Source organism: Nicotiana tabacum, chromosome 2, assembly GCF_000715075.1.
Source record: "Nicotiana tabacum cultivar K326 chromosome 2, ASM71507v2, whole genome shotgun sequence".
Lineage (NCBI taxonomy): Eukaryota > Viridiplantae > Streptophyta > Magnoliopsida > Solanales > Solanaceae > Nicotiana > Nicotiana tabacum.
Genome location: NC_134081.1, coordinates 103591151 through 103613202, shown reverse-complemented (window position 1 = coordinate 103613202; position 22052 = coordinate 103591151). Strand labels below are relative to the sequence as shown.

The 22052-nt window shown below is 38.2% G+C and overlaps 1 protein-coding gene across 1 annotated transcript; it reads right to left on the bottom strand.

Moving 5' to 3' along the window:
- Positions 1-299: 299 nt before the first annotated feature.
- On the bottom strand, positions 300-1499 carry LOC107766255 (early nodulin-like protein 1). Its single transcript, XM_016585009.2, has 2 exons — positions 1222-1499; positions 300-745 (listed from the first exon to the last, which is right to left on the bottom strand). Exons 1-2 carry the CDS (start codon positions 1391-1393, stop codon positions 318-320), a joined length of 600 nt encoding a protein of 199 aa, XP_016440495.1. The 5' UTR covers positions 1394-1499; the 3' UTR covers positions 300-317.
- Positions 1500-22052: the final 20553 nt, after the last annotated feature.

The following is a 22052-nucleotide window of genomic DNA, read 5'->3' as shown; positions in this document are numbered from 1 at the left end:
AGGTGCTTAACATAACGATCTTAGATGGCAAATAATATCACCTTCCACCTCATGGTTGAGTCTTTGGCAACAAACCCTTACTATCACGCACTTTTATTTCCATTTTTTATAATACTCTTACGAACGAAGGAAATTAACATATGTCTCATCATATATATGATCAAGCAATGAAAATCTAGAAAGATGAATCGACACACCATTTCTATATATGTCTAATATAGCAAAAGAAATCAAACAACGAAACACAACTCTAAAAACATATCTAAGAAGTCAAAAACATCCATAAGAAACCAAAGTAGAAAACGAATTAAATCAAATTACATAAAAACAGTAGCCATGATCAAACTAAACACCCAAACCAAACCACTTGAACCAACAACCACTGCAGCCGATTTGGTTGGAGCCGGAGCTGGTGAAATGGATTGCGGCGACGGTGCAACGACGGAAGGAGTATCTTCCGGCGGCTGAGTTGGGGTAATAACCGGAGAACTTGACGGCGTTTGGGTGGCTGGGGATGGAGATTTATGGCGCTTGTGATTGGGAGATAACACAACAACTAGAAGCTTCTGGCCTTTCTCACAGTTATCATCTTTTCCACTGATGAAGTAGAATGCACCTGACCTTGTAAACTTCAATTTTGATTTACCATTCTTTAGCTTATGGATTGGCTTGTCCTTTTTGCATTTGAAGTAATCATCTTTGTGTACCACCAGAACTGAATCTGACCCTTTTTTGTACTTGAAAACTGCACCAAAATAAGAATTTAGAATTTTTATACACCAAAAGTCTAATAAATATTCTACGATCAGTTAATAAATAATTACAGGTAACCATTCATAAAAAATAGAACTAGTGATAAAAAAAATAAGGCAACTTATATATCCTATTATGATCGATTATAATATATTGATAGTGTAAAATTTAATATATATATATATATATATATATATATATATATATATATATAACAAAAAATTATGTAGATAGATAAATCTTCTTAGTAAAAATTCTGACTCCCCACTATATATAAGTTAATAAAACAAAGACTTTTACAACAACAATAAACTCAATGTAATCTCGTAAGTGGGGTCTGGGGAGGGTCTTTACCCCTACCTTGCGAGGTAGAAAACTGTTTCCGATAGACCATCTGCTCAAAAAATAGTGAAAACAAGACTTTTGATTATTGAAAAAGAATAACACACAAGAGAAGAAAGGATTTACCAATAGTGTCATTAACTTGGAAGCGGTTTCTTTCAGCCCAATGACTATACGATTCAGAAGGTTTTAAAACCCAGCCTTCTTTGCCAGCAGCATAGAATGTGTACGCTTGAGACATGCAAAGAACACTCAGAAATATCACAAAGACAAAGCTAACAAATGAAGGAGAATCCATGTATAATATGCAGATCAAACTGTGTAAGAATTAGAGAATGAGAAAATTCAGAAGCAAATTTGCAAAGGAAGAGAATGATACAAATAGAAGTTAAAGCTTAGGAAAAATGGATGAACATGGGGCTAAAAGAGGGGATGATTAGCAGAATTTATAGAAAGGATGAATGATATTACCGTTGGGTTTGGGTGGGAGTATATGGAAAGTCTTAGCTGGGAATTTGTGTGCGTCTTAATTTCTCATAAATTAGTGTTTTATAGTAGCTGTTAATTGTTATTGATCAATCAACTGCTTATCATTTTCCTAGGAATAACGCTTGCACCCACCTAGCATTTATCTTGGATATTTAAAACTATAATCAGAAAATTCAAAACTCTAGTCTCTTCAAACGGATTAATCACGCACGCCAGAAAATCAAAAAACTAAAGCAATTTCTTATATGGAGTATTATTTAACACAGTAAAATATGAAATGGTGTATTCAGGTTGTAGAGGAATATAGAAAAGACAACTATATATATGGTCACTATTGTTTTCTAACCGCATTTATAGTACTCTCTATGTATAAAAATGTAGTGATTCTTTCTCTTTCAGTGAAGATCATATTTGACTAGGCGTAAACCCATGCATGTACATTAAGATTTGGCGTTTGTTTGTCGATATTACTATATATTTATAATTTTTCGATGAACGCTCTTCATGGCCACGCCACTATATATATATTTTGTGGTGAAGATCATATTTAAGTTGGGTGGTCTCAAATTGCAAATTGGTGTTTGTCTGAAACTGAGAATATAAAATTTGAACTTTAACTCAGAATAAACATTTCATGTTAAGATTGTAGTTACATAAGTTTTCCAACAGTGTTTTTTCAAGTTTTCAACTTTATCTCACAATTTTCCACTTTTAAATTTCTTTGTTTTTTTCAGAAAAAACTATAATTATCTGAGCATAGTTGTCCTCTACACGAAGTTTATTCCAACTTCGACTTCAAATATTCTTTTCTAACTTATTAGACTTTAAATTTTCAAATAATTGTCTATACCGATATATAAATATTGAAACACTTAAAGTCTCATTTTTAAACATTCAAAAATAAAAACTAAACAACATTTTCTCTCTAGAAAAGAAAAGCTCTCGGCAACGTCTCTTTAACGTCTATTTACCCTCGCGTCTTCTTCACGCTCCACTAGATGGAGCCGCCGGAAGGCCTTCCACCGGCGCATGTGAAGGGCCATAACGACCCACCGGGAGGGATTTCCACTATCAATGATTCCACATCAGGAAAACAATCCTATGCTTTTGCAATCACATCCCCAAAGTCATCCGCTCCGACCACTAGTCGCTAGGAGAAGGAGAAAGTAATAGCAAGACAAACTACTCACAATGGTATGCCAGCAGTGATCTTCAAGGCAAAAGACTATTATGGCATAATGGTTGAATCCTGTAAGTACATAATTGTAGGCAGAGACGGATCCAGAATTTAAACTCTATGGGTTCAATTTTAATGTTTTTAACATTGAACCCATTATATTTTTAAAGTTACGAGTTCATATCTATTATTTTTACAATTTTACTTAATTTTTACATATAAATTTTTACTCCGCGTCAAAAGTTATGGGTTCAGTTGAACCCGTAGTCATTACACTACATCCGCCTCTGATTGTAGGTCGTTTTCTCAAGCCTCGCCCCCAAATTGACAAGATTAGGTCTAGATTTAAGGAACTTATTACCCTAAAGGGTTCTGTAAAAATAGGAGTCTATGATAATTACAATATTTTTATTGACTTGATTAATGGAAACAGTCTGGTTTAAAAGAGTTATTGAAATAGATGGTATGCAAATGTGGTTGCAAAAATGGTCCGGACTTCAAGCCAGAAGAAGACTTAAAACAATAGGTTCTTCTTCCGGGACTATCTTTTCATATGCACGATTGGCACTACATAAAACAACTTTTGAGCTCAGTTGGTACACCACTTGCCCTAGAGGCTGCTACTATTGGCAGAACTAGACCAATTATTGCCAAAATTAGGGTGGAAGTGGACTTGCTAAAACCTCTGCCCGAAACCATCTTTGTTGGTCAAGAATATGATGATTCCCCTCTAAAAGGGTATACACAAAAATTAGAGTATGAAGGGGTTCCAGAGTATTGCAAACATTGCCTAAAGTTGGGTCACTACATGGCACAAGGAGGAGGAAAAGGAAGTTACAAATGTTATCAACATCAAGGAGAGAACCAACAGGAAAAAGAAAATCAAGAAGAAAAATGGCAAAAAGATGTCAAAGAAAAAGAGAGAGGTGATATTTAAACCATCTCAATCTTTAAGCAGTGGCAAGAAAAATCAAGCTCCAGAATCTAGTGCCAAGCACAATGAACATTCTATATCTTTTGTGAAAGAGAGTCTTCAGATTCAAGAAAAACATTATGCACAAGAACAAGAGGGCCAAAGGAAATATATTGATCATGGCAGTGACAATAATGTAAACATGGAAGAAGCCCCTAATATAGTAAGGGGAATTAGTGATCAGATTATGACTACAGAGGAAAAAGGAAAAAGTAAGGAAGACAAGAAAGGGGGAGATCAAACAGGAAACAACAGACACACTTCTTCTAGCTAGTCAACAGTTCCTACTAATAAGGACCAACCAGGGATACAATTAGTAGTGGATCTGAATATAAACAATCGGTACAAGGACACAACTAAAACAAAGGTAGTGGCAACAAATTACCCTCAAAAATCAAAAAGATGATTATCGGGATACTACAAAAAAGAGGTAGAAGTCTCTGCATGCTTACAAGCCTATGTTCTCACAAGGCCGCTAAACATAAATGCACCTGTACAAAAAACATTGTGCAACAAGTATAGTATGAGTACGTAAATTAACGGGTACCTAGTAAGTATTCCGTCTAACCTCGAAGAAGTAGTGACGAGGGGTCGACTCTGACACTTACTATGGGCTATCATTAACATGCCGGTATTATAATTAAACAAGAATTATTTGAAACAATTGAAGGCTCGATAATCAAGAAGTAAATAAGCATATCCTTTATTATTTAGGAAATCTCCATTTCTGGTTTCGTCATTTAACAATTTATATCTCAAGTCAATGAAGCAATATCAATTATTAGTTCCGAAGATATATCATGTGCAAGTCATGCCGAGGACGTACGGCCCGATCCAACATATAAATGTAAATTGTGCACTGCCGAGGGTTGAACGACGCGAACCATAGATGCATCTATTTACCTGTCGAGGCGAACGGCCCGCTCCCATGAGAGTAGTGGAAATTTACCCCGCTCGACGAAATGTATTTACGAAGCGGTTGCACATAGATTTATCAAATTATTATTATTATTATATTCTTCAATTCTTTTCAAAAATATAGAATTCAAATGAAAACTTTCGAGTCCCAAAATCCTCAATTTCAACTCTTTTCAAGGCATTTAATAAGAATACTCGATCTCAATTCCTTTCAAGGCAAATAATAAACAAAATCAAATAACGAAATCAACAAAGCATGGTGTAAACCTAGAACTACCCGTACATAGGCATAATTAGTAGCTACATATGGACTCTCATCACTTCATGCATATGTAGGCAAGTAAGAGTACACAAACAATCAATTCACATATGGGGTTAATTCCCTATTACAAGGTTAGAAATGAGACTTACCTCGCTCCGAAGTCCCATAACCGGCTCCAACATCTTTCCAACAACTCCAATCGATGCCCAACGCTCCAAAACTAGTCAATAAATGTGCGAATCCATAAATATATACTCTAATACTCCTTATAATCTAGTTTATAACAATTCCTAACTTCGCTTGAAAAGTCGATAAAAATCACCCTCGGGCCCACGTGCCCGGATTCCAAAACTTTTGGAAGATAAACTTTATCCATAACACTACGAACTCAAATATATAATTTATTCCAAATTCCATGTCCAATTTCGTGGTCAAAATCCATAAATACCAATTTCTAGGTTTTTCTTCAAAATCCCAAATTTCTATAAATTTTCAAGTCTAAATCCATATATAATCCAAGTATTTAACTTGCAATTGGTAGGAATCACTTACCTTGACATAGATGACGAAAATCTCCCTTCCAAGAGCTCAAAAAGCCCAACCAAATGAAAAATGGAGGAAAATGGCCAAATCCCGACTTTTAAAAACCTCACTGCCCAGGCGACCCTTCTTCGCGAACGTGACACATCCCCTGCGTTCGCGAGGCTCAACAACCTCACGCCCAGAAATCTCTCTTCGCGTTCGCGACACTCTGATCGCGTTCGTGAAGGCCAGCTGCCCAGACCCCTTGCGTCTGCATTCCTTTCTACGCGTTCGCGTAGGCCAAATGGCCTTAGGCCCATCTCCCCATTTCTTCTTCGTGTTCGCGTCGCCTTGGCCTCATTCACGAAGGCTTTCCCAGCTCTTGCCTAACGTTCGCGTCCACTTGCTCGCGTTTGCGAAGGCCAACCTAGAAGCCTCACAATTTCCTCTACGCGAACGCGGGACTTCCTTCGCGTTCGCAAAGAAGGACACCAGACACCAGTAATAACAGTCCAAAACAGCCCGAAATGATCCGAAACCATCCCGAAATACACCCGAGGCACCCGGGACCCCGTACAAATCGCACAAACCAGTCCCATAACATAACACAGACCTTCTCGAGGCCTCAAATCACATTAAACAATATCAAAATCATGAATCGCACCACAATTCAAACTTAATGAACTTTATAACTTCAAACTTCTACATTCGATGCTGAAACCCATCAAATCACGTCCGATTGACCTCAAAGTTTGCACACAAGTCAGAATCGACATTACTGAACTACTCCAACTTTAGGAATCGGATTCTGACCCCGATATCAAAAAGTCCTTTCTCGGTCAAACTTCTCATAAACCTTCAGATTTCTAACGTCCGCCAAATGACCCCAAAATGACCTACGAACCTCCGAATCCACTTCCAGATGCGCTCCCAATACCAGAATCACCATACGGAGCTATTCCCAGACTCTAAATCCCAAACGGACATCGATAACATTGAAATACACTTCAACCCAAATTTATGAAATTTCTTCCAAAATGCCAACTTCTACAATAGGCACCGAAATACTCGCGGGTCATCCAAAACCTGATCCGGTCATACTCCCAAGTCCAATATCATCATACGAACCTGTTAGAACCTTCAAATCCCAGTTCCGAGGTCGTTTACTCAAAAATTACACTTTAGTCAATTCCTCCAACTTAAGGCTTCCGAAATTAGAATTCTTTTTCCAAATCAACTTCGAACTTCCCGAAATTCAATTCCAACCATTCGAACAAGTCCTAATACCCGAAGTGAAGCTTTTCATGGCCTCAAACCGCCGAACGACGCATTAGAGCTCAAAACAACCGGTCAGGTCATTACATTCTCTCTCACTTAAACATACGTTCACCCTCGAACTTGCTAAGAACTACTCTGGAGTTGTCTAAAATCACGGTTTAACACCTCGTACATCTACCCGTGCCTCCACGACCCCATTGATCTCATCCGCTCGAGCAAACCTAGAAATCCTCTCTTTTATCTAGTCAAATAAGCCTTAGAGCCAAATTCCAACATATGAAATTCTTTACCAGGTCTGCTTTGAACATACGAACACCGTATCCATCACTACACGATGTACCCATACATGATTTTATACCCTTACCGAATTCACACCATGCACCGCATTATTCACATGTCCATAATGATATCCCCTGACAGCAATAGCCGAAATTCCACGAATCTGCTACCCGCAACGCACCTCATGAAGCATATAAGTCCCGTCGCAGCTCTCGCAACACTTCCACGACAGAAAGGATGTGTAGAAACTCATAACTACCTACCGAATCACAACTCATGGAGTCTCTCCTCCCGACAAGAACCCTTACCTCATTCTGGACTAAATATCAATATTTACTCTTTAATGTGCCTCATATAAACCTGATCGCACTGATCCCAGGTCCAATAATCTAGTCTCACATAGTACAAGCTACTCAAGCCATAAGCCACCTCAGACACTGCCAAAAGTCTCATATGATGCCACAATGTGCCAATAAGCTACAAACTCGAATGTGATACATAAGGAAATGAACCCTGGAAAGAATTTCTCAACCCACATAACTAATTTAAACAACCAAAAATATATTATGGACCTTCCTCAGAAAAATGAGAAGCAAAACACACAATAGAAGATATGGGATATTGTACTCAATATCACACTATTACAGCGTGCAACCCGATCCAACCATGATACCCGTGGTGGTGTGCCACCTGATCAACACATAATAATCTATAATAAAATACTTACCAAGCTAAAATGCTCATAACTACGAAATACTCGAATATCGATCACAAACACGTGAAGTGCATAACACAAATCCTGGGGAGACGGATAGCGACATACGCTATGAAACTCAAGCACAACTACGATGCAATAAATGACCCATATCTCGAGAGCCATCCCGCTCTCACAACACCACAAATTACACGGGATCTTAATACAAATGCGAATAATCAAACCACCTCACAACCCACCTGGCATAATATAGAATAACACGGAATAACTGACGACATAAATAACATCCAGGGCCCGAAGATTCCTCCTCATACAACGATAATCTGAAATGAACACATCTGGTTTGATATAGAGCCCATATTCACATTTACCTCAAATTGATTCTGACCGTGCCGCACTAGGCTAATAACCTTTCAAGGATCCACACTAACCCTTTTTTCCATAATACACAAGAACAACCATCAATCCGACACAAATACCCACAGTCCGCAACCCACAGTTGACGATGTTAAGGTTACAGAGCAACTATTATATGAGGAAGCTCCCATTGCTATACTATATAGACAAGTTCAGAGATTAAAAACTAAGGATGTAGCTTTGGTTAAAGTACTTTGGATTAATAATAATGTGGAGGAGATGACTTGGGAAACTGAAGAAGAAATGAAGACTAGGTATCCTCACTTGTTTCCACTTCCGGAGGAGGATCAGACTGAGACATCACAGCCTTTAGGTACGTATATGGTACTTGATTCTTATGTTAGTTATTGTTATTGGCCGTGTGAGGCCATTGGTGTTATTGATGATTGTGGACCTCTGTGGATTTGTATTGTTGGGTTTAATGTGTGACAAGTTGGCAGTAGTACCGTTACAGAGGAGACTCTACCAAAATTTCTGAAGATTTCTAGGAGTTTAATATTCGAGGACGAATGTTTTTAAGGGGTGAAGATTGTTACACCCTGTGCGTCTCAAGGTGACGTAATGAATATGAAACTTGTTAATAATGATTTAAATGATTTTAAAGTCATAATATGACTATATATGATGTTTGGATAGAAAATATGAAGTTTGGGAAAAATCGGATTAAAGTTACGGAAAAACCGACCTTGTAACAGAGCTTTTTGAGAAATAAATTTTGTGTGCTATATGAGGTCGTTTTGGGATATATTATATACCAAATTGAAGGTCTTGGCATGTAGTTTCTAACTCTCTTAACCATTTATTCATATGACACCCGAATAAAATTTTATAAGCATTGTAAGAAGGGCCAATCATAGGAAGCCAAGTAGCATCTTTTTTACTTTAAAAAAAAGGGATATTTACATCCCATCTCATCTCTTTCTCCATTTTTTCAGAGAACACACCCAAATAACACCCCCTAACTTTACTATTAAGCTCTCTACAAAAGCTTCTAACAAGATTATCATCCCGGGCACGGAATCAAGAAGCGATAATATTAAAACAATACCTATGACGTAAGTATCTCTATATCTCCTTTTTTTTTGTAGTTTTAGTTTTGGAAGGTACTTCATAGTTAAGAAAATGTGTACTTTCTGTATTTAAGTGTTTAAATATCAAGGAATATTGATAAATTCGTTTCCTAATAGTTAGAACTCACGGGATGGTGATCGGAAATCGTGAGTTCGAGTTATTTGACTTGTAGTGGACTGTTTTGTGGGCTTTTTCGTATTGCCTTTGGGATGTATATTTTTCTACTGTTTAATGGAGTTTTGGAGGAAAAATTGTGTGTATAAACACCACATAATGATGGAATGGTGGTCTGGTCATTCGTCGTTACATTTTGTTTTTAGTAGTTTGACACTACTTTGGTTGTTGTTTTATGTATGAAGTGATTAGAGTGTGTGGGTTGTTTTGTGGTATATTGTGTTGGAGATAAAGTTGAAAAATGATTCTTACATGTTGTTATTGTTGTGTTCTTGTTGTTGTTGGTTTATGGTATTGGAGGAGGGCCTAGTTACAGGGGAAATGCTGCCCAAATTTACGTAAACGAGCTACTAGTTTAAGTTGCGGACTTAGCCTTTACTCAGTACTGATTTTGAATCTCCTTATGTTGTGGTAGATTGGGTTGAGTTGTTTGAAGAATTTTTCGGAAGGTATTAAGGACTCAACGGGGTTAAGGTATGTTAAGGCTATCCCTTCTTTCCTTTTGGCATGATCCGTACGATACAAACGAAACGAGCAAATACACAACTTTCATAAATGACTCTATTCATAGAAATACTATGGATGTCTATATTCTTGATTCCCCATGTGTCTTATTTTTCTATCATCTGTTCATGGGTCTCAGAAAAATATGCAAGTTGATAAAGTTTATTTCATGATATTAATCAAAGACATAGTGATCTTATAACATTTTGAGAAATCTTATTAACGTATTTCTTATGCATTTCATCTATGTATACATGTACATTGACTCATGACTAGATGACGTTATATGCGCGTATATTATATGTGTATGGGATATGGAAAAAGGTTATGGCGTTATATACGCACCACTACCTGATCAGCTGGTATACGTTGATGATTTTGCTCACAGTGGCTGAGATGATATGATGGGATGCCTTGAGAGGCTTGATGATGTTATGTACGCATATACCTATGCATGGTATGGCATTTATACGCACATGCATGACATTATAAATTTTCATGATTCACAGAGCTATTCAGAATTACAGGTTGAGTTCTTTACTCCATGTTTCTTTCATGTCTTTTATATACTATTATCATGCCTTACATATTCGGTACTTTATTTGTACTGACATCCCTTTTTCCTGGGGATGCTGCGTTTCATGCTCGTAGGTCCCGATAGACAGATTAAGAGTTCTCCTAGTAGGCTATCAGCTCAGCACAAGGTGTTTGTGCATTCCACTTGCTCTGGAGTTGCCTATTTGGTCTGTATGATTTGAATATGTATTGATTGGTATGGCGGGGCCCTGTCCTGTCCTTTATGATATTTTTATACTCTTATAGGCTTATAGACAAATGTCATATATACAGATACCGGTATGGCCTTGTCGGCCTATGTTTTGAGAATATTAAGGATCATGCCGGCCTTATAGGCCAGTACGTGATATGTATAAGTAGGTATATCAAGTTGGGTCACCCTAAATTGAGTTTTTTTCTTATGTTTTATTCTACTTATATCACGACAACCTATCTGGCTCATTTACCTATGATAGTATGATACGAAAGATACATTATGTTGGTACTCGGTTAAGTACGGTACCGGGTGCCCGTCGCGGCCCATCGGTTTGGGTCGTGACAGAAGTGATATCAAAGCAGTTCTATCCTAGAGAGTTTACAAGCTTTGTCTAGTAGAGTCTTGTTTATGGGTATGTTGTGCACCACACTTATAAGCATGAGGCTACAAGGTATTTATGACTGTCACTCTTTCTTCTTACTCTAGATCGTGTGGTAGAGCTCACTTGTAATAATTCAAACCACTAAATTCTATTTTATTCGTAATAAGACGATACCTACATCCAGAAAGACACTGGGTAATAGATTGAATGTGGCTGTAGAAGAGTTGTGTAAGAGGACCTCGATTTTGCATCATGCTTTTGATGAGTAGATGTGAAGGCTTCAGCAGAACATGTGTGTACCAAGATGTGTAAGCTTATTGATAGGGTGCCCTAAGGCAAGAATATCTATCCACCCATATGGTGAAAAGAAATGAGATATTTAGAAGGTAGATACAAGTTTCAACAGGTAAAAGAAGCAAGGTGAAAAAGGGTACGAGGCGCCCGGTTAATGAAGATTGTCAATATTTACAATTCAAGCAGAGAAATATAAGCATTCCAAGTTACTTTCAACAGTAACAGATATATATACAATTAGCCACACCCAACTCAATTATGCCTATGGGTGCTGATATATATAGTTTAAGAGAAGGATGTGATATCATGATAAGCTGGGGTTAGAGTAACCCAAAATAGTGGCTGGATTGTTTGCGTTAGTTGACATTTCTGAAGGATATTGCAAATGTGCTAATAGATCTCCTTGTGAGACATTCAGATGGTGCACTCTAAAATAGTACAGCTAGTTATGATTATTACAAAGACAGGCACTGGAAGCCTGGAAGGTATAAATATTACCTTAGTGTGTCTCCCGTCCCTAGTAGAGAGAGAATGATAGGCATCCCGAAGAGCCAGTGGATGGAGCAAGGGGAGCTAAAAGCAATAAAATGTCTTGTTGAAGTTTTCAGAATAAAGTATATTAGCAGGGAAATAAGAAGAGAGATAATAAAGCATTATGAGTAAGATGTCATACATGGATGACAACAGTAGATCAAAAAACAAATGACAGTATTACAGAGTCTATAGTCCAGTGAAGAAAAAAACGAGAGGTGTCAGGCCTTGAGACAATAAAAGAGTATAGGACATAAAGTCATATCCTCATTTCGAGAAATAAATTCGTGACTCTAACGTGATTACCAGAAGGAAAAATTAGACCCCCCGAGTAATAGAAATCAGTATGGGCTAGTGAATAAGATAAACTAAACATAAATTCGGGACCAAAGGATTTGGTAATAGTTGACATCGTGAGAATTTCAGAGATCGCGTTTCGGCGATAATTGAATGGACAACAGAAGAATAACCTTTAAAGGTCATTTAGGAAGACACTTCCCTAAAACAAACGCTGTGAGTAGAGTCAAGCTTAAGGGACTAAGTGTGCCAGTTACACTAGGTGTCACCTTTGTATGTAAGAAATTAAATTATCCCTGGTATAGAAGGGTTACCGCAAGGCAAGTAAGAGTCCGTGAAGATGTGAAAAGACACCAAATATGAAGAGGTGAAACATTTATAGGTAAATCTTCATAGCAATAAATGTTAGTACTCCCCTAAAGGGGGAAGATGGTGTGATATGGTATTAAGTCGGAGTTATGTGGTTAAGGTAACTATGGAATAGTAAAGGAAGAATGTGGTAGAAAGGCGAAAGGAATGAGATTGCATTTATTCAGATCCTACGAATATGATACAATTCTAGAACATTATGTAATCATGATGACAGGGAGAGGCAGTAAGGGTTCTATTACTAGATGTTATTGATAAATAAGTGCAAATGAACACTGGATATATAAGAAGCCAGTGTGTGAGCTAATTTAAGACAAAGGATATAACCAAAGAGAGATTACGCAGAATATAGATATGAGAATGGACTAACGTGTAGTTAGTAGTTGATTCAGGAAGAGCCTAGCCATGGCTAAACAAGAGTATATACACAAATCAGCAGGTTGTGCAAGATAAACATAATGAAACCCAACATAGGGAATTCAGTCTCGCAAATATGATGACATCGTAATCCTTGAGAAATATTCAGATAGGAGTTGGGGTTGTACAGTCAAAAATTTCAATTCAAAATCAACCTTACGAGAACAAGGGCGCGGAGGTAAGTAATTAAGGATAATTATAGGTGAGTAAGAACGTAAAAAAAAATTCTTTCAAGTATACGATGTAATAAGCTCGCAACTTTACATGAGTCAAAGGGTCTGTCTTAAGTACTACAAAGAAAGACTAGCTGAAGGAATAAGGAAGAAGGCTTCAACTTAAGCATAGTGACATAAGGAAGACATGGTCTTGTAACAACAGTCTCACAACAACATTGTATGCACTCCATAAGAAAGTGGCACCTATCGTGGCTAATGAACGGGAAGAAAAAAAATCAAAAGATGATATTTGAGATCATATGAGTTATAGGAAATTCCAGTATTTGCGGGCAATGAGATAACCCATGTATTCATGCAACAAGTGGCAGAACGACCATGAAAAGTAATTGCTTATGTTTAAAGACAACTAAGAAAGCACAGGAAGAATTATCCGACCCATGATTTAGAGTTAGCCGCGGTGATTCATGCACTAAAGATGTGGAGGCACTATTTGTATGGCATTTATGTTGATATATATACGGATCATAAGAGCCTTCATTTGAATTTACGCCAAAGACGATGGATGAAGTTACTAAAAGACTATGATGTTGATATTTTATACCATCCAGGAAAGACGAATGTAGTAGCCGACGCCCTCAACTGTAGATCTATGGGTAGCCTGTCATATTTACAGCCAGAGAAGTGTGGGATATCCCATGATATTCATCAGCTACATAGTCTTGGAGTTTGATTACTGGACTCAAGTGATACCCGAGTTACTATTTAGGACACGGCAACATCCTCTTTAGTAACTGAAGTGAAGGAACGCCAATATGAGGATCATGTGCTAGCTCATTATAGAGATACATCCCCTCAAAAGGAGAATACATCATTTGAGATTATAGGAGATGGAGTCCTCAAATATCGAGGTCGATTATGTGTTCTAATGTGGCAGGGTTGCGTCAGCATGTTATGAGAGAAGCTCACTATTCTCGTTATTCTATTCATGCAGGAGCGACGAAGATGCATCATGATATCAAGGGAATATACTGGTGGGATGGAATGAAGAAGGATATAGCAAAGTTTGTTACTCAGTGCCCTAATTGTCAGCAGGTTAAGATTGAGCATCAGAAACCCGATGGATTATTACAGGCTATTGAGATTCCGACTTGGAAATGGAAAGTGATTAATATGTATTTCATCATAGGCTTACCTCGTACCCAATGTAAGTTCGATTCTATATGGGTTATTGTCGATAGACTTACAAAAGCAGCCCATTTTCTATCTGTCAGGACTACTTATTCAGCAAAGGATTATGCAAGGCTTTACATTAAGGAGATAGTACGACTTCATGGTGTCCCTATATCTATTATCTCAGATAGAGGTGCTCAGTTTACAGCTATTTTCTGGAGGTCCTTACAAAAGGATTGGGGACTCGGGTAAGTTTTAGTACAATATTTCATCCCCAGATAGACGGTCAGGCTGAACGTACTATTCAGACACTGGAGGATATGCTACGGGCTTGTGTGATGGACTTCAAGGGTAGCTGGGATAATCATCTTTCACTTATTGAGTTTGCACATAATAATAGTTATCATTCTAGCATTCAGATGGCTCCATACGAAGCTCCTTATAGACAAAAGTGTAGGTCACCTATAGGATGGTTCGAGGTTGGGGAAACAAAGTTAGTAGGACCAGAGTTGGTACAGCAGGCAGTTGAGACGATTAAGCTTATACGGGAAAGGCTATTAGCAGCTTATACGATGAGACTTGGAGTTTCAGGTAGATGACTGGGTATTCCTAAAGGTATCACCGATGAAAGGCGTTATGAGATTCGGTAAGAAAGGAAAGTTTAGCCCTCGGTACATTGGACCTTATAAGATTAAATACAGAGTAGGCCAAGTAGCGTATGAGTTAGACTTGCCTTCCAAATTGGAGTCTGTACATCCAGTATTTCATGTGTCTATGCTCCATAGGTGTATTGGAGATCCCTCTAAAGTCATTCCAATTGACGATGTTCAGGTTACAGAGGAACTATTATATGAGGAAGCTCCTATTGCTATACTAGATAGACAAGTTCAGAGATTAAGAACTAAGGATGTAGCTTCGGTTAATGTACTTTGGATTAACAATAATGTGGAGGATATGACTTGGGAAGCTGAAGAAGAAATGAAGACTAGGTATCCTCACTTGTTTCCACTTCCGGAGGATGATCAGACTGAGACATCACAACCTTTAGGTACGTATATGGTACTTGATTCTTATGTTAGTTATTGTTATCGGTCGTGTGAGGCCATTGGTGTTATTGATGATTGTGGACCTGTGTGGCTTTGTATTGTTGGGTTTGCTGTGTGACAGGTTGGTAGTAGTACCGTTACAGAGGAGACTCTGCCAAAATTTTTGTAGATTTCTGGGAGTTTAACATTCGAGGACGAATGTTTCTAAGGGGGAAGATTGTGACACCCTGTGCGTCTCAAGGTGACGTAATGAATATGAGACTTGTTAATAACGATTTAAATGATTTTAAAGTCATAATATGGCTATATATGATGTTTGGATAGAAAATATGAAGTTTGGCAAAAATCGGATTAAAGTTGCGGAAAAACTGACTAAGGATTTGCCTTGTAACAGAGCTTTTTGAGAAATACATTTTGTGTGCTATATGAGGTATTTTGGGACATATTATATACCAAATTGAAGGTCTTGGGATTTAAATTCCAACTCTCTTGACCGTTTGTTCATACGACACCCGAATAAAATTTTATAAGCGTTGGAAGAAGGGCCAATCATAGGGTGCCAAGTAGCATCTTTTTTACTTTAAAAAAAGAAGGGATATTTACATCCCATCTCGTCTCTTTATCCATTTTTTCAGAGAACACACCCAAATAACACCCCTAACTTTACTATTAATATCTCCACAAAATCTTCAAACAAGACTATCATCCCGGGCACGGAATCAAGAAGAGATAACATTAAAACAATCCCTACGACATAAGTATGGCTATATCGCCTCTCTTTTTCTTTGTAGTTTGAGTTTTGGAAGGTACTTCATAGTTAAGAAAATGTGTAATTTATGTATTTAAGTGTTTAAATATCAAAGGATATTGATAAATTCGTTTCCTAATAGTTAGAACTCACGGGATGGTGATCGGAAGACGTGAGTTCGAGTTATTTAACTTGTAGTGGACTGTTTTGTGGGCTGCTTCGTATTGCCTTTGGGCTGTATATTTTTCTATTGTTTAATGGAGTTTTGAAGGACAAATGGTGTGTAGAAACACCACATAATGATGGAATAGTGGTCTGGTCGTTCATCGTTACATTTTGTTTTTAGTTGTTTGACACTACTTTGGTTGTCGTTTTATGTATGAAGTGATTAGGGTGTGTGGGCTGTTTGTGGTATATTGTGATGGATATAAGGTTGGAAAATGATGATTACATGTTGTTATTGTTGTGTTCTTGTTGTTTTTGGTATATGGTATTGGAGGAGGTCCTAGTTACAGGGGAGATGCTTCCCAAATTTATGTAAACGAGCTACTAGTTTAAGTTGCAGACTTAGCCTTTACTCAACACTGATTTTGAATCTCCTTATGTTGTGGTAGATTGGGTTGAGTTGTTTGAAGAATTTTTCGGAAGGTATTAAGACTCAACGGGGTTAAGGTATGTTAAGGCTATCCCTTCTTTCCTTTTGGCATGATCCATACGATACAAACGAAACTAGCAAATACACAACTTTCATAAATGACTCTATTCATAGAAATACTAAGGGTATCTATATTCTTGATTCCCCATGTGTATTATTTTTCTATCATCTGTTCATGGGTCTCAGAAAAATACGCAAGTTGATAAAGTTTGTTTCATGATATTAATCAAAGACATAGTGATCTTATGACATTTTGAGAAATCTTATTAACGTATTTCTTATGCATTTCATCCATGTATACATGTACATTGACCCATGACCAGATGACGTTATATGCGCGTATATTATATGTGTATGGGATATGGAAAAAGGTTATGGCGTTATATACACATCACTACCTGATCAGCTGGTATACGTTGATGATTTTGCCCACAGTGGCTGAGATGACATGATGGGATGCCCTCAGAGGCTTGATGATGTTATGTACGCATATACCTATGCATGGTATGGCATTTATACGCACATGCATGACATTATAAATTTTCATGATTCACAAAGCTATTCAGAATTACAGGTTGAGTTCTTTACTCCATGTTTCTTTCATGTCTTTTATATACTATTGTCATGCCTTACATACTCGGTACTTTATTTGTACTGACATCCCTTTTGCCTGGGGACGCTGCGTTTCATGCCTGCAGGTCCCGATAGACAGGTTGAGACTTCTCCTAGTAGGCTATCAGCTCATCAGAAGGTGTTTGTGCACTCCACTTGCTCCGGAGTTGTCTATTTGGTCAGTGTGATTTGAATATGTATTGATTGGTATGGCGGGCCCTTGTCCTTACCTTTATGATATTTATATACTTTTAGAGGCTTGAAGACAGATGTCATGTATACGGATACTGGTATGGCCTTGTCGGCCTATGTTTTGAGAATATTAAGGATCATGCCGGCCTTATAGGCCAGTACGAGATATGTATAAGTAGGTATATCAATTTGGGTCACCCTATATTGAGTATTTACTCTTGTTTTATTCTACTTATCTCACAACAGCCTCTCCGACTCATTTATCTATGATAGTATGATACGAAAGATACGTTACGTTTATACTCGATTGAGTACGGTACCGGGTGCCCGTCACGGCCCAATCAGTTTGGGTCGTGACACCATTCTCAAGCGACGCTAAAGAAAATACCAGCTTACTTTAAACATCTGAATTCTTTCCTGTTCATTCGAGCTCGTGACATTCTTGCCAACCCCGAACCGCAACTTTGATCCTCAACTTCCAATTCCCAAGCCTCTTACTGCACCTAACGTGCCACGACGCAAGAGTACAAGAATTTCATCATAATTCTTGAACCAATAATAGGGTACACACTTAATCATATAGAAACCTTTCACTTTAATCATTTCAGGAGAACCAATGCAACACGCGACTGAATTCCCATCACCGCAAAAAATACCAACCTCAAGTAGTGGTCTAAACCACCATTACCCTTCTGGGATTCATCTACACATAACATGCCATAATACTCGAATGCTTCCAAATAAAATCATTTACGGCGACCGCCAAGTCTTGCACGTATCGCCACACAACACATGTATGTCTTAACATGCTGAAGGAACTTATCATTGCCGCCATCATACCAATTCAACCATTGTTAACCGATATGGCTTCTTCTAATTTACTTTGGACTTGTATTAGGAATAATAATATACCCATTCAAACATAACGAACCCAAATATGCACTCATACCGAGTGGCCTTATTTCACGTGAGCACGCTGTCTCAAGACCCACGAACCATCTCATACCCTCTTTGTGCACATATTCGCATCTTCAACTGGTACACCCGTCCTGATAATTTCTTCATGAATCCAAAGTTACCTTCCCACATTCCTCCAATGCTACACCGCAGACTGAATATAACATGGAACACTCCAAGCCTCTATCATAACCCACTGCAAAAGCTCGATATTTAACCATACTACGGATTCAAAATCCTTAGGCACCACACTTTAACTTTTGAATCCGCTTGGACCGTTGATGAGATTCACCCACTTTGACTTGGTCTTGAATATAATCAAACTCTAAAGCGTTGGTAGCATATGAACACCCCCTCAAAGAAGCACCCGATTGAATCACAATCCTTGTAACTCACCTCTACACGAAGCATAAATTCTGAGTCTTCCCAAAGCCTGAACATGAATCGATAAGGCCAATTATAGCGTACATTCCTCAAATCCTTTGCTCAAATTGCCACTGATGTTTTCTTTCCTTAGTCGTAATAACCTATCAATATGCTGCTAACCAGAAACCTCACAAATAGATAACTATACAATCCAATCGTAGGCGGTAGGGCTATCCCACTTAGCTCGAAGCTACCATTGCATAACTCTGGAACCCACCAAGATTGCTTATCCCCCATTAACATGATCTTGCACAATCAACCCACCAAAGTTCTCGAAACCTTTCTGTTAAACACTTCATGGCCACTCTGAATCACTAGCCACATGCACATATTCGACCTCTTCCTCAATTTTCAGTAGAAATTCTTGGTAGGAGCTTCGTCAACACCACAGAACTGATAACCTGCTCATAGGAGATAACCCACCTGTGAAAACTCCATGCCGACATCATCCAATGCCCCTGCACTGGGTACAATTACTACGAAATCAGTGACCCATCCTGAGTCTGTGCTCATTCACCACCTGTACAAGTCCCTTCACTCCTCATGGACATCAATTAAAGGTGCGACAATACATCCCAATCCAAAGTCCTGTTGTATCCTTCTTCATATCAATCAACTCCTTTCTGTTGTATCCAACCTTCCTCTGTATAATAGCCAATATTCCAAATTAATCCCGTAGACCGAGTCATTGTCCACCATGAATCCCAAATAACTCTAAACTTTCTCAAGGCATGTAGTCATCCCACCACAAAACCCATATACTACTCTGCCACTCTCCCACTTTGGTCAAACTCACTCCTTTAAGCAACTACTCGACTCCTATTTCTCACACTTGGCCTTCTAGAAGTTTATCAAATGCTAGACACCTCTCTCATGTCCTTCCTCATCCTTTGCTGCCCAGTTGTTGCCTTAAGTCAAATCCATCTCTGCAGCACTTGAACCAATAGATCGCTACCAACTTTAAACCCCTCCGAAGATCATCTTCCTCGAGCTGTCAATATTAGAAATACCCATTTAAATTTCGGAATTACTATACTCCGTTGTCTCTGACAACCACTTCTCCAGCACCATCTCACACTGCTCTGCCCCTATGGCAAATTGATGAATACTATGACACCGGCGAACCTTAACGCGTTCAACAGGGACGACGACACCACATCATAGATGAAAATTCCACCATGCTCTAAAATACCAAGTCTCGTTACTCCATCAACCCAAACCTGAACATTTATAGTCTGATTGCCTTTCTTCCGCCGGAAATAATATACTGAATCTCGAATCATGCACTGAGTAAACCTTCTTCCAAGTTATTCACTACCTCGACGCATAGACATGCATCCTACCATTATACAAACATTGTGCAATAGCAATGCACAAATTGTCCTAACAATCAATGTCAAATCTCAAAACCTTAGGTAATACTGATACTGAGCTGAAACGACAGAACGACATTCCACAAGGCGACGACAATAGCCCAAAGCAAATACGCAGGGAGAAACATCCTACACCACATCTGTAGTATCATTTAAATTCCTCGATTCCAAATTTATAATAAGCGCTTCATGCCGAGTAAGATTTGAATAGGAAGGAAATAAAGGCACAAGCCTAACAGGAAATCAAATCGCATAATGAGGAATCAAGAAGGAAAGTGCTCCTAACAACCTTGTAGCCTCTCGAAGATAAGTACAGACGTCTCTGTACCGATCCGCAAGACTCTACTAGACTTGCTCATGACTCGTGAGACCTAAGTAAACCTAGCGCTCTGATACCATGTTGTCACGACCCAAAATCCATTAAGGTCGTGATGGCTCCGGACACCACTATTAGGCAAGCTAACAATAATTACTTAATTTGGTTCTCATCTTAGTATTTTAGAAATCATCTTTTTCTTCAATTAAACAGTAAAAGATGGAATCTACAATGTAAATAATAATATTTTATAATAATTTCAATACAGTGCAACCCATAATCACCCCAAAACCCGGTATCACAAGTGCATGAGCATCAACTAGGAATATAAAATAAAATACAACGTCCGTCCGAAATACAAATTGGACAGGAAAAATATAAATACTCTGAGGGAGATTTTGCTAGCTGCGGGTCGTACTATGGAATGCAACTCACCTAAGTCTCTGCATGCCTACACGCCTCTGCTCTCACACGGCCGCTAAACATAAATGCACCTGCACACAAAAAAAAGTGCAGCAAGTATAGTATGAGTACATAAATTAACGCATACCCAGTAAGTATCCCGTCTAACCTCGAAGAAGTAGTGATGAGGGGTCGACTTCGACACTCACTATGGGCTATCATTAACATGCCGGTATTATAATTAAACAAGAATTATTTGAAACAGTTGAAGGCTCAATAATCAAGAAGTATATAAGCATATCCTTTATTATTTAGGAAATCTCCATTTCTGGTTTTGTCATTTAACAATTTATATCTCAAGTCAATGAAGCAATATTAGTTCCGAAGATCTATCATGCGCAAGTCATGTCGATGACGTACTGCCCGATCCAACATATAAATGTAAATTGTGCACTGTCGAAGGTCGAACGGCGCGAACCATAGATGCATCTATTTATCTGCCGAGGTGAACGGCCCACTCCCATGAGAGTAGTGGAAATTTAACCCGCTCGCGGAAATGTATTTGCGAAGCGGTTGCACATAGATTTATCAAATTATTATTATTATTATTATATTCTTCAATTCTTTTCAAAAATATAGAATTCAAATGAAAACTTTCGATTCCCAAAATCCTCAATTTCAACTCTTTTCAAGGCATTTAATAAGCATACTCGATCTAAATTCCTTTCAAGGCAAATAATAAACAAAATCAAATAACGGTATCAACAAAGCATGGTGTAAACCTAGAACTACCCGGACATAGGCATAACTAGTAGCTACATATACGACTCTCGTCACTTCGTAGGTACGTAGCCCCCGCAAGTAAGAGTACACATACAATCAATTCACCTATGGGGTTCATTCCCTCTTACAAGGTTAAAAATGAAACTTACCTCGCTCCGAAGTCCCATAACCAGCTCCAACGTCTTTCCAACAACTTCAATCGATGCCCAACGCTCCAAAACTAGTCAATAAATGTGTGAATCCATAAATAAATACTCTAA

Coding starts and splice junctions, on each gene's coding strand:
- LOC107766255 (XM_016585009.2), bottom strand. CDS start 1,393: ATGGATTCTCCTTCATTTGTTAGCTTTGTCTTTGTGATATTTCTGAGT. Junction 746..1,221: donor CCAAGTTAATGACACTATTG/GTAAATCCTTTC, acceptor ATTTTGGTGCAG/TTTTCAAGTACAAAAAAGGG.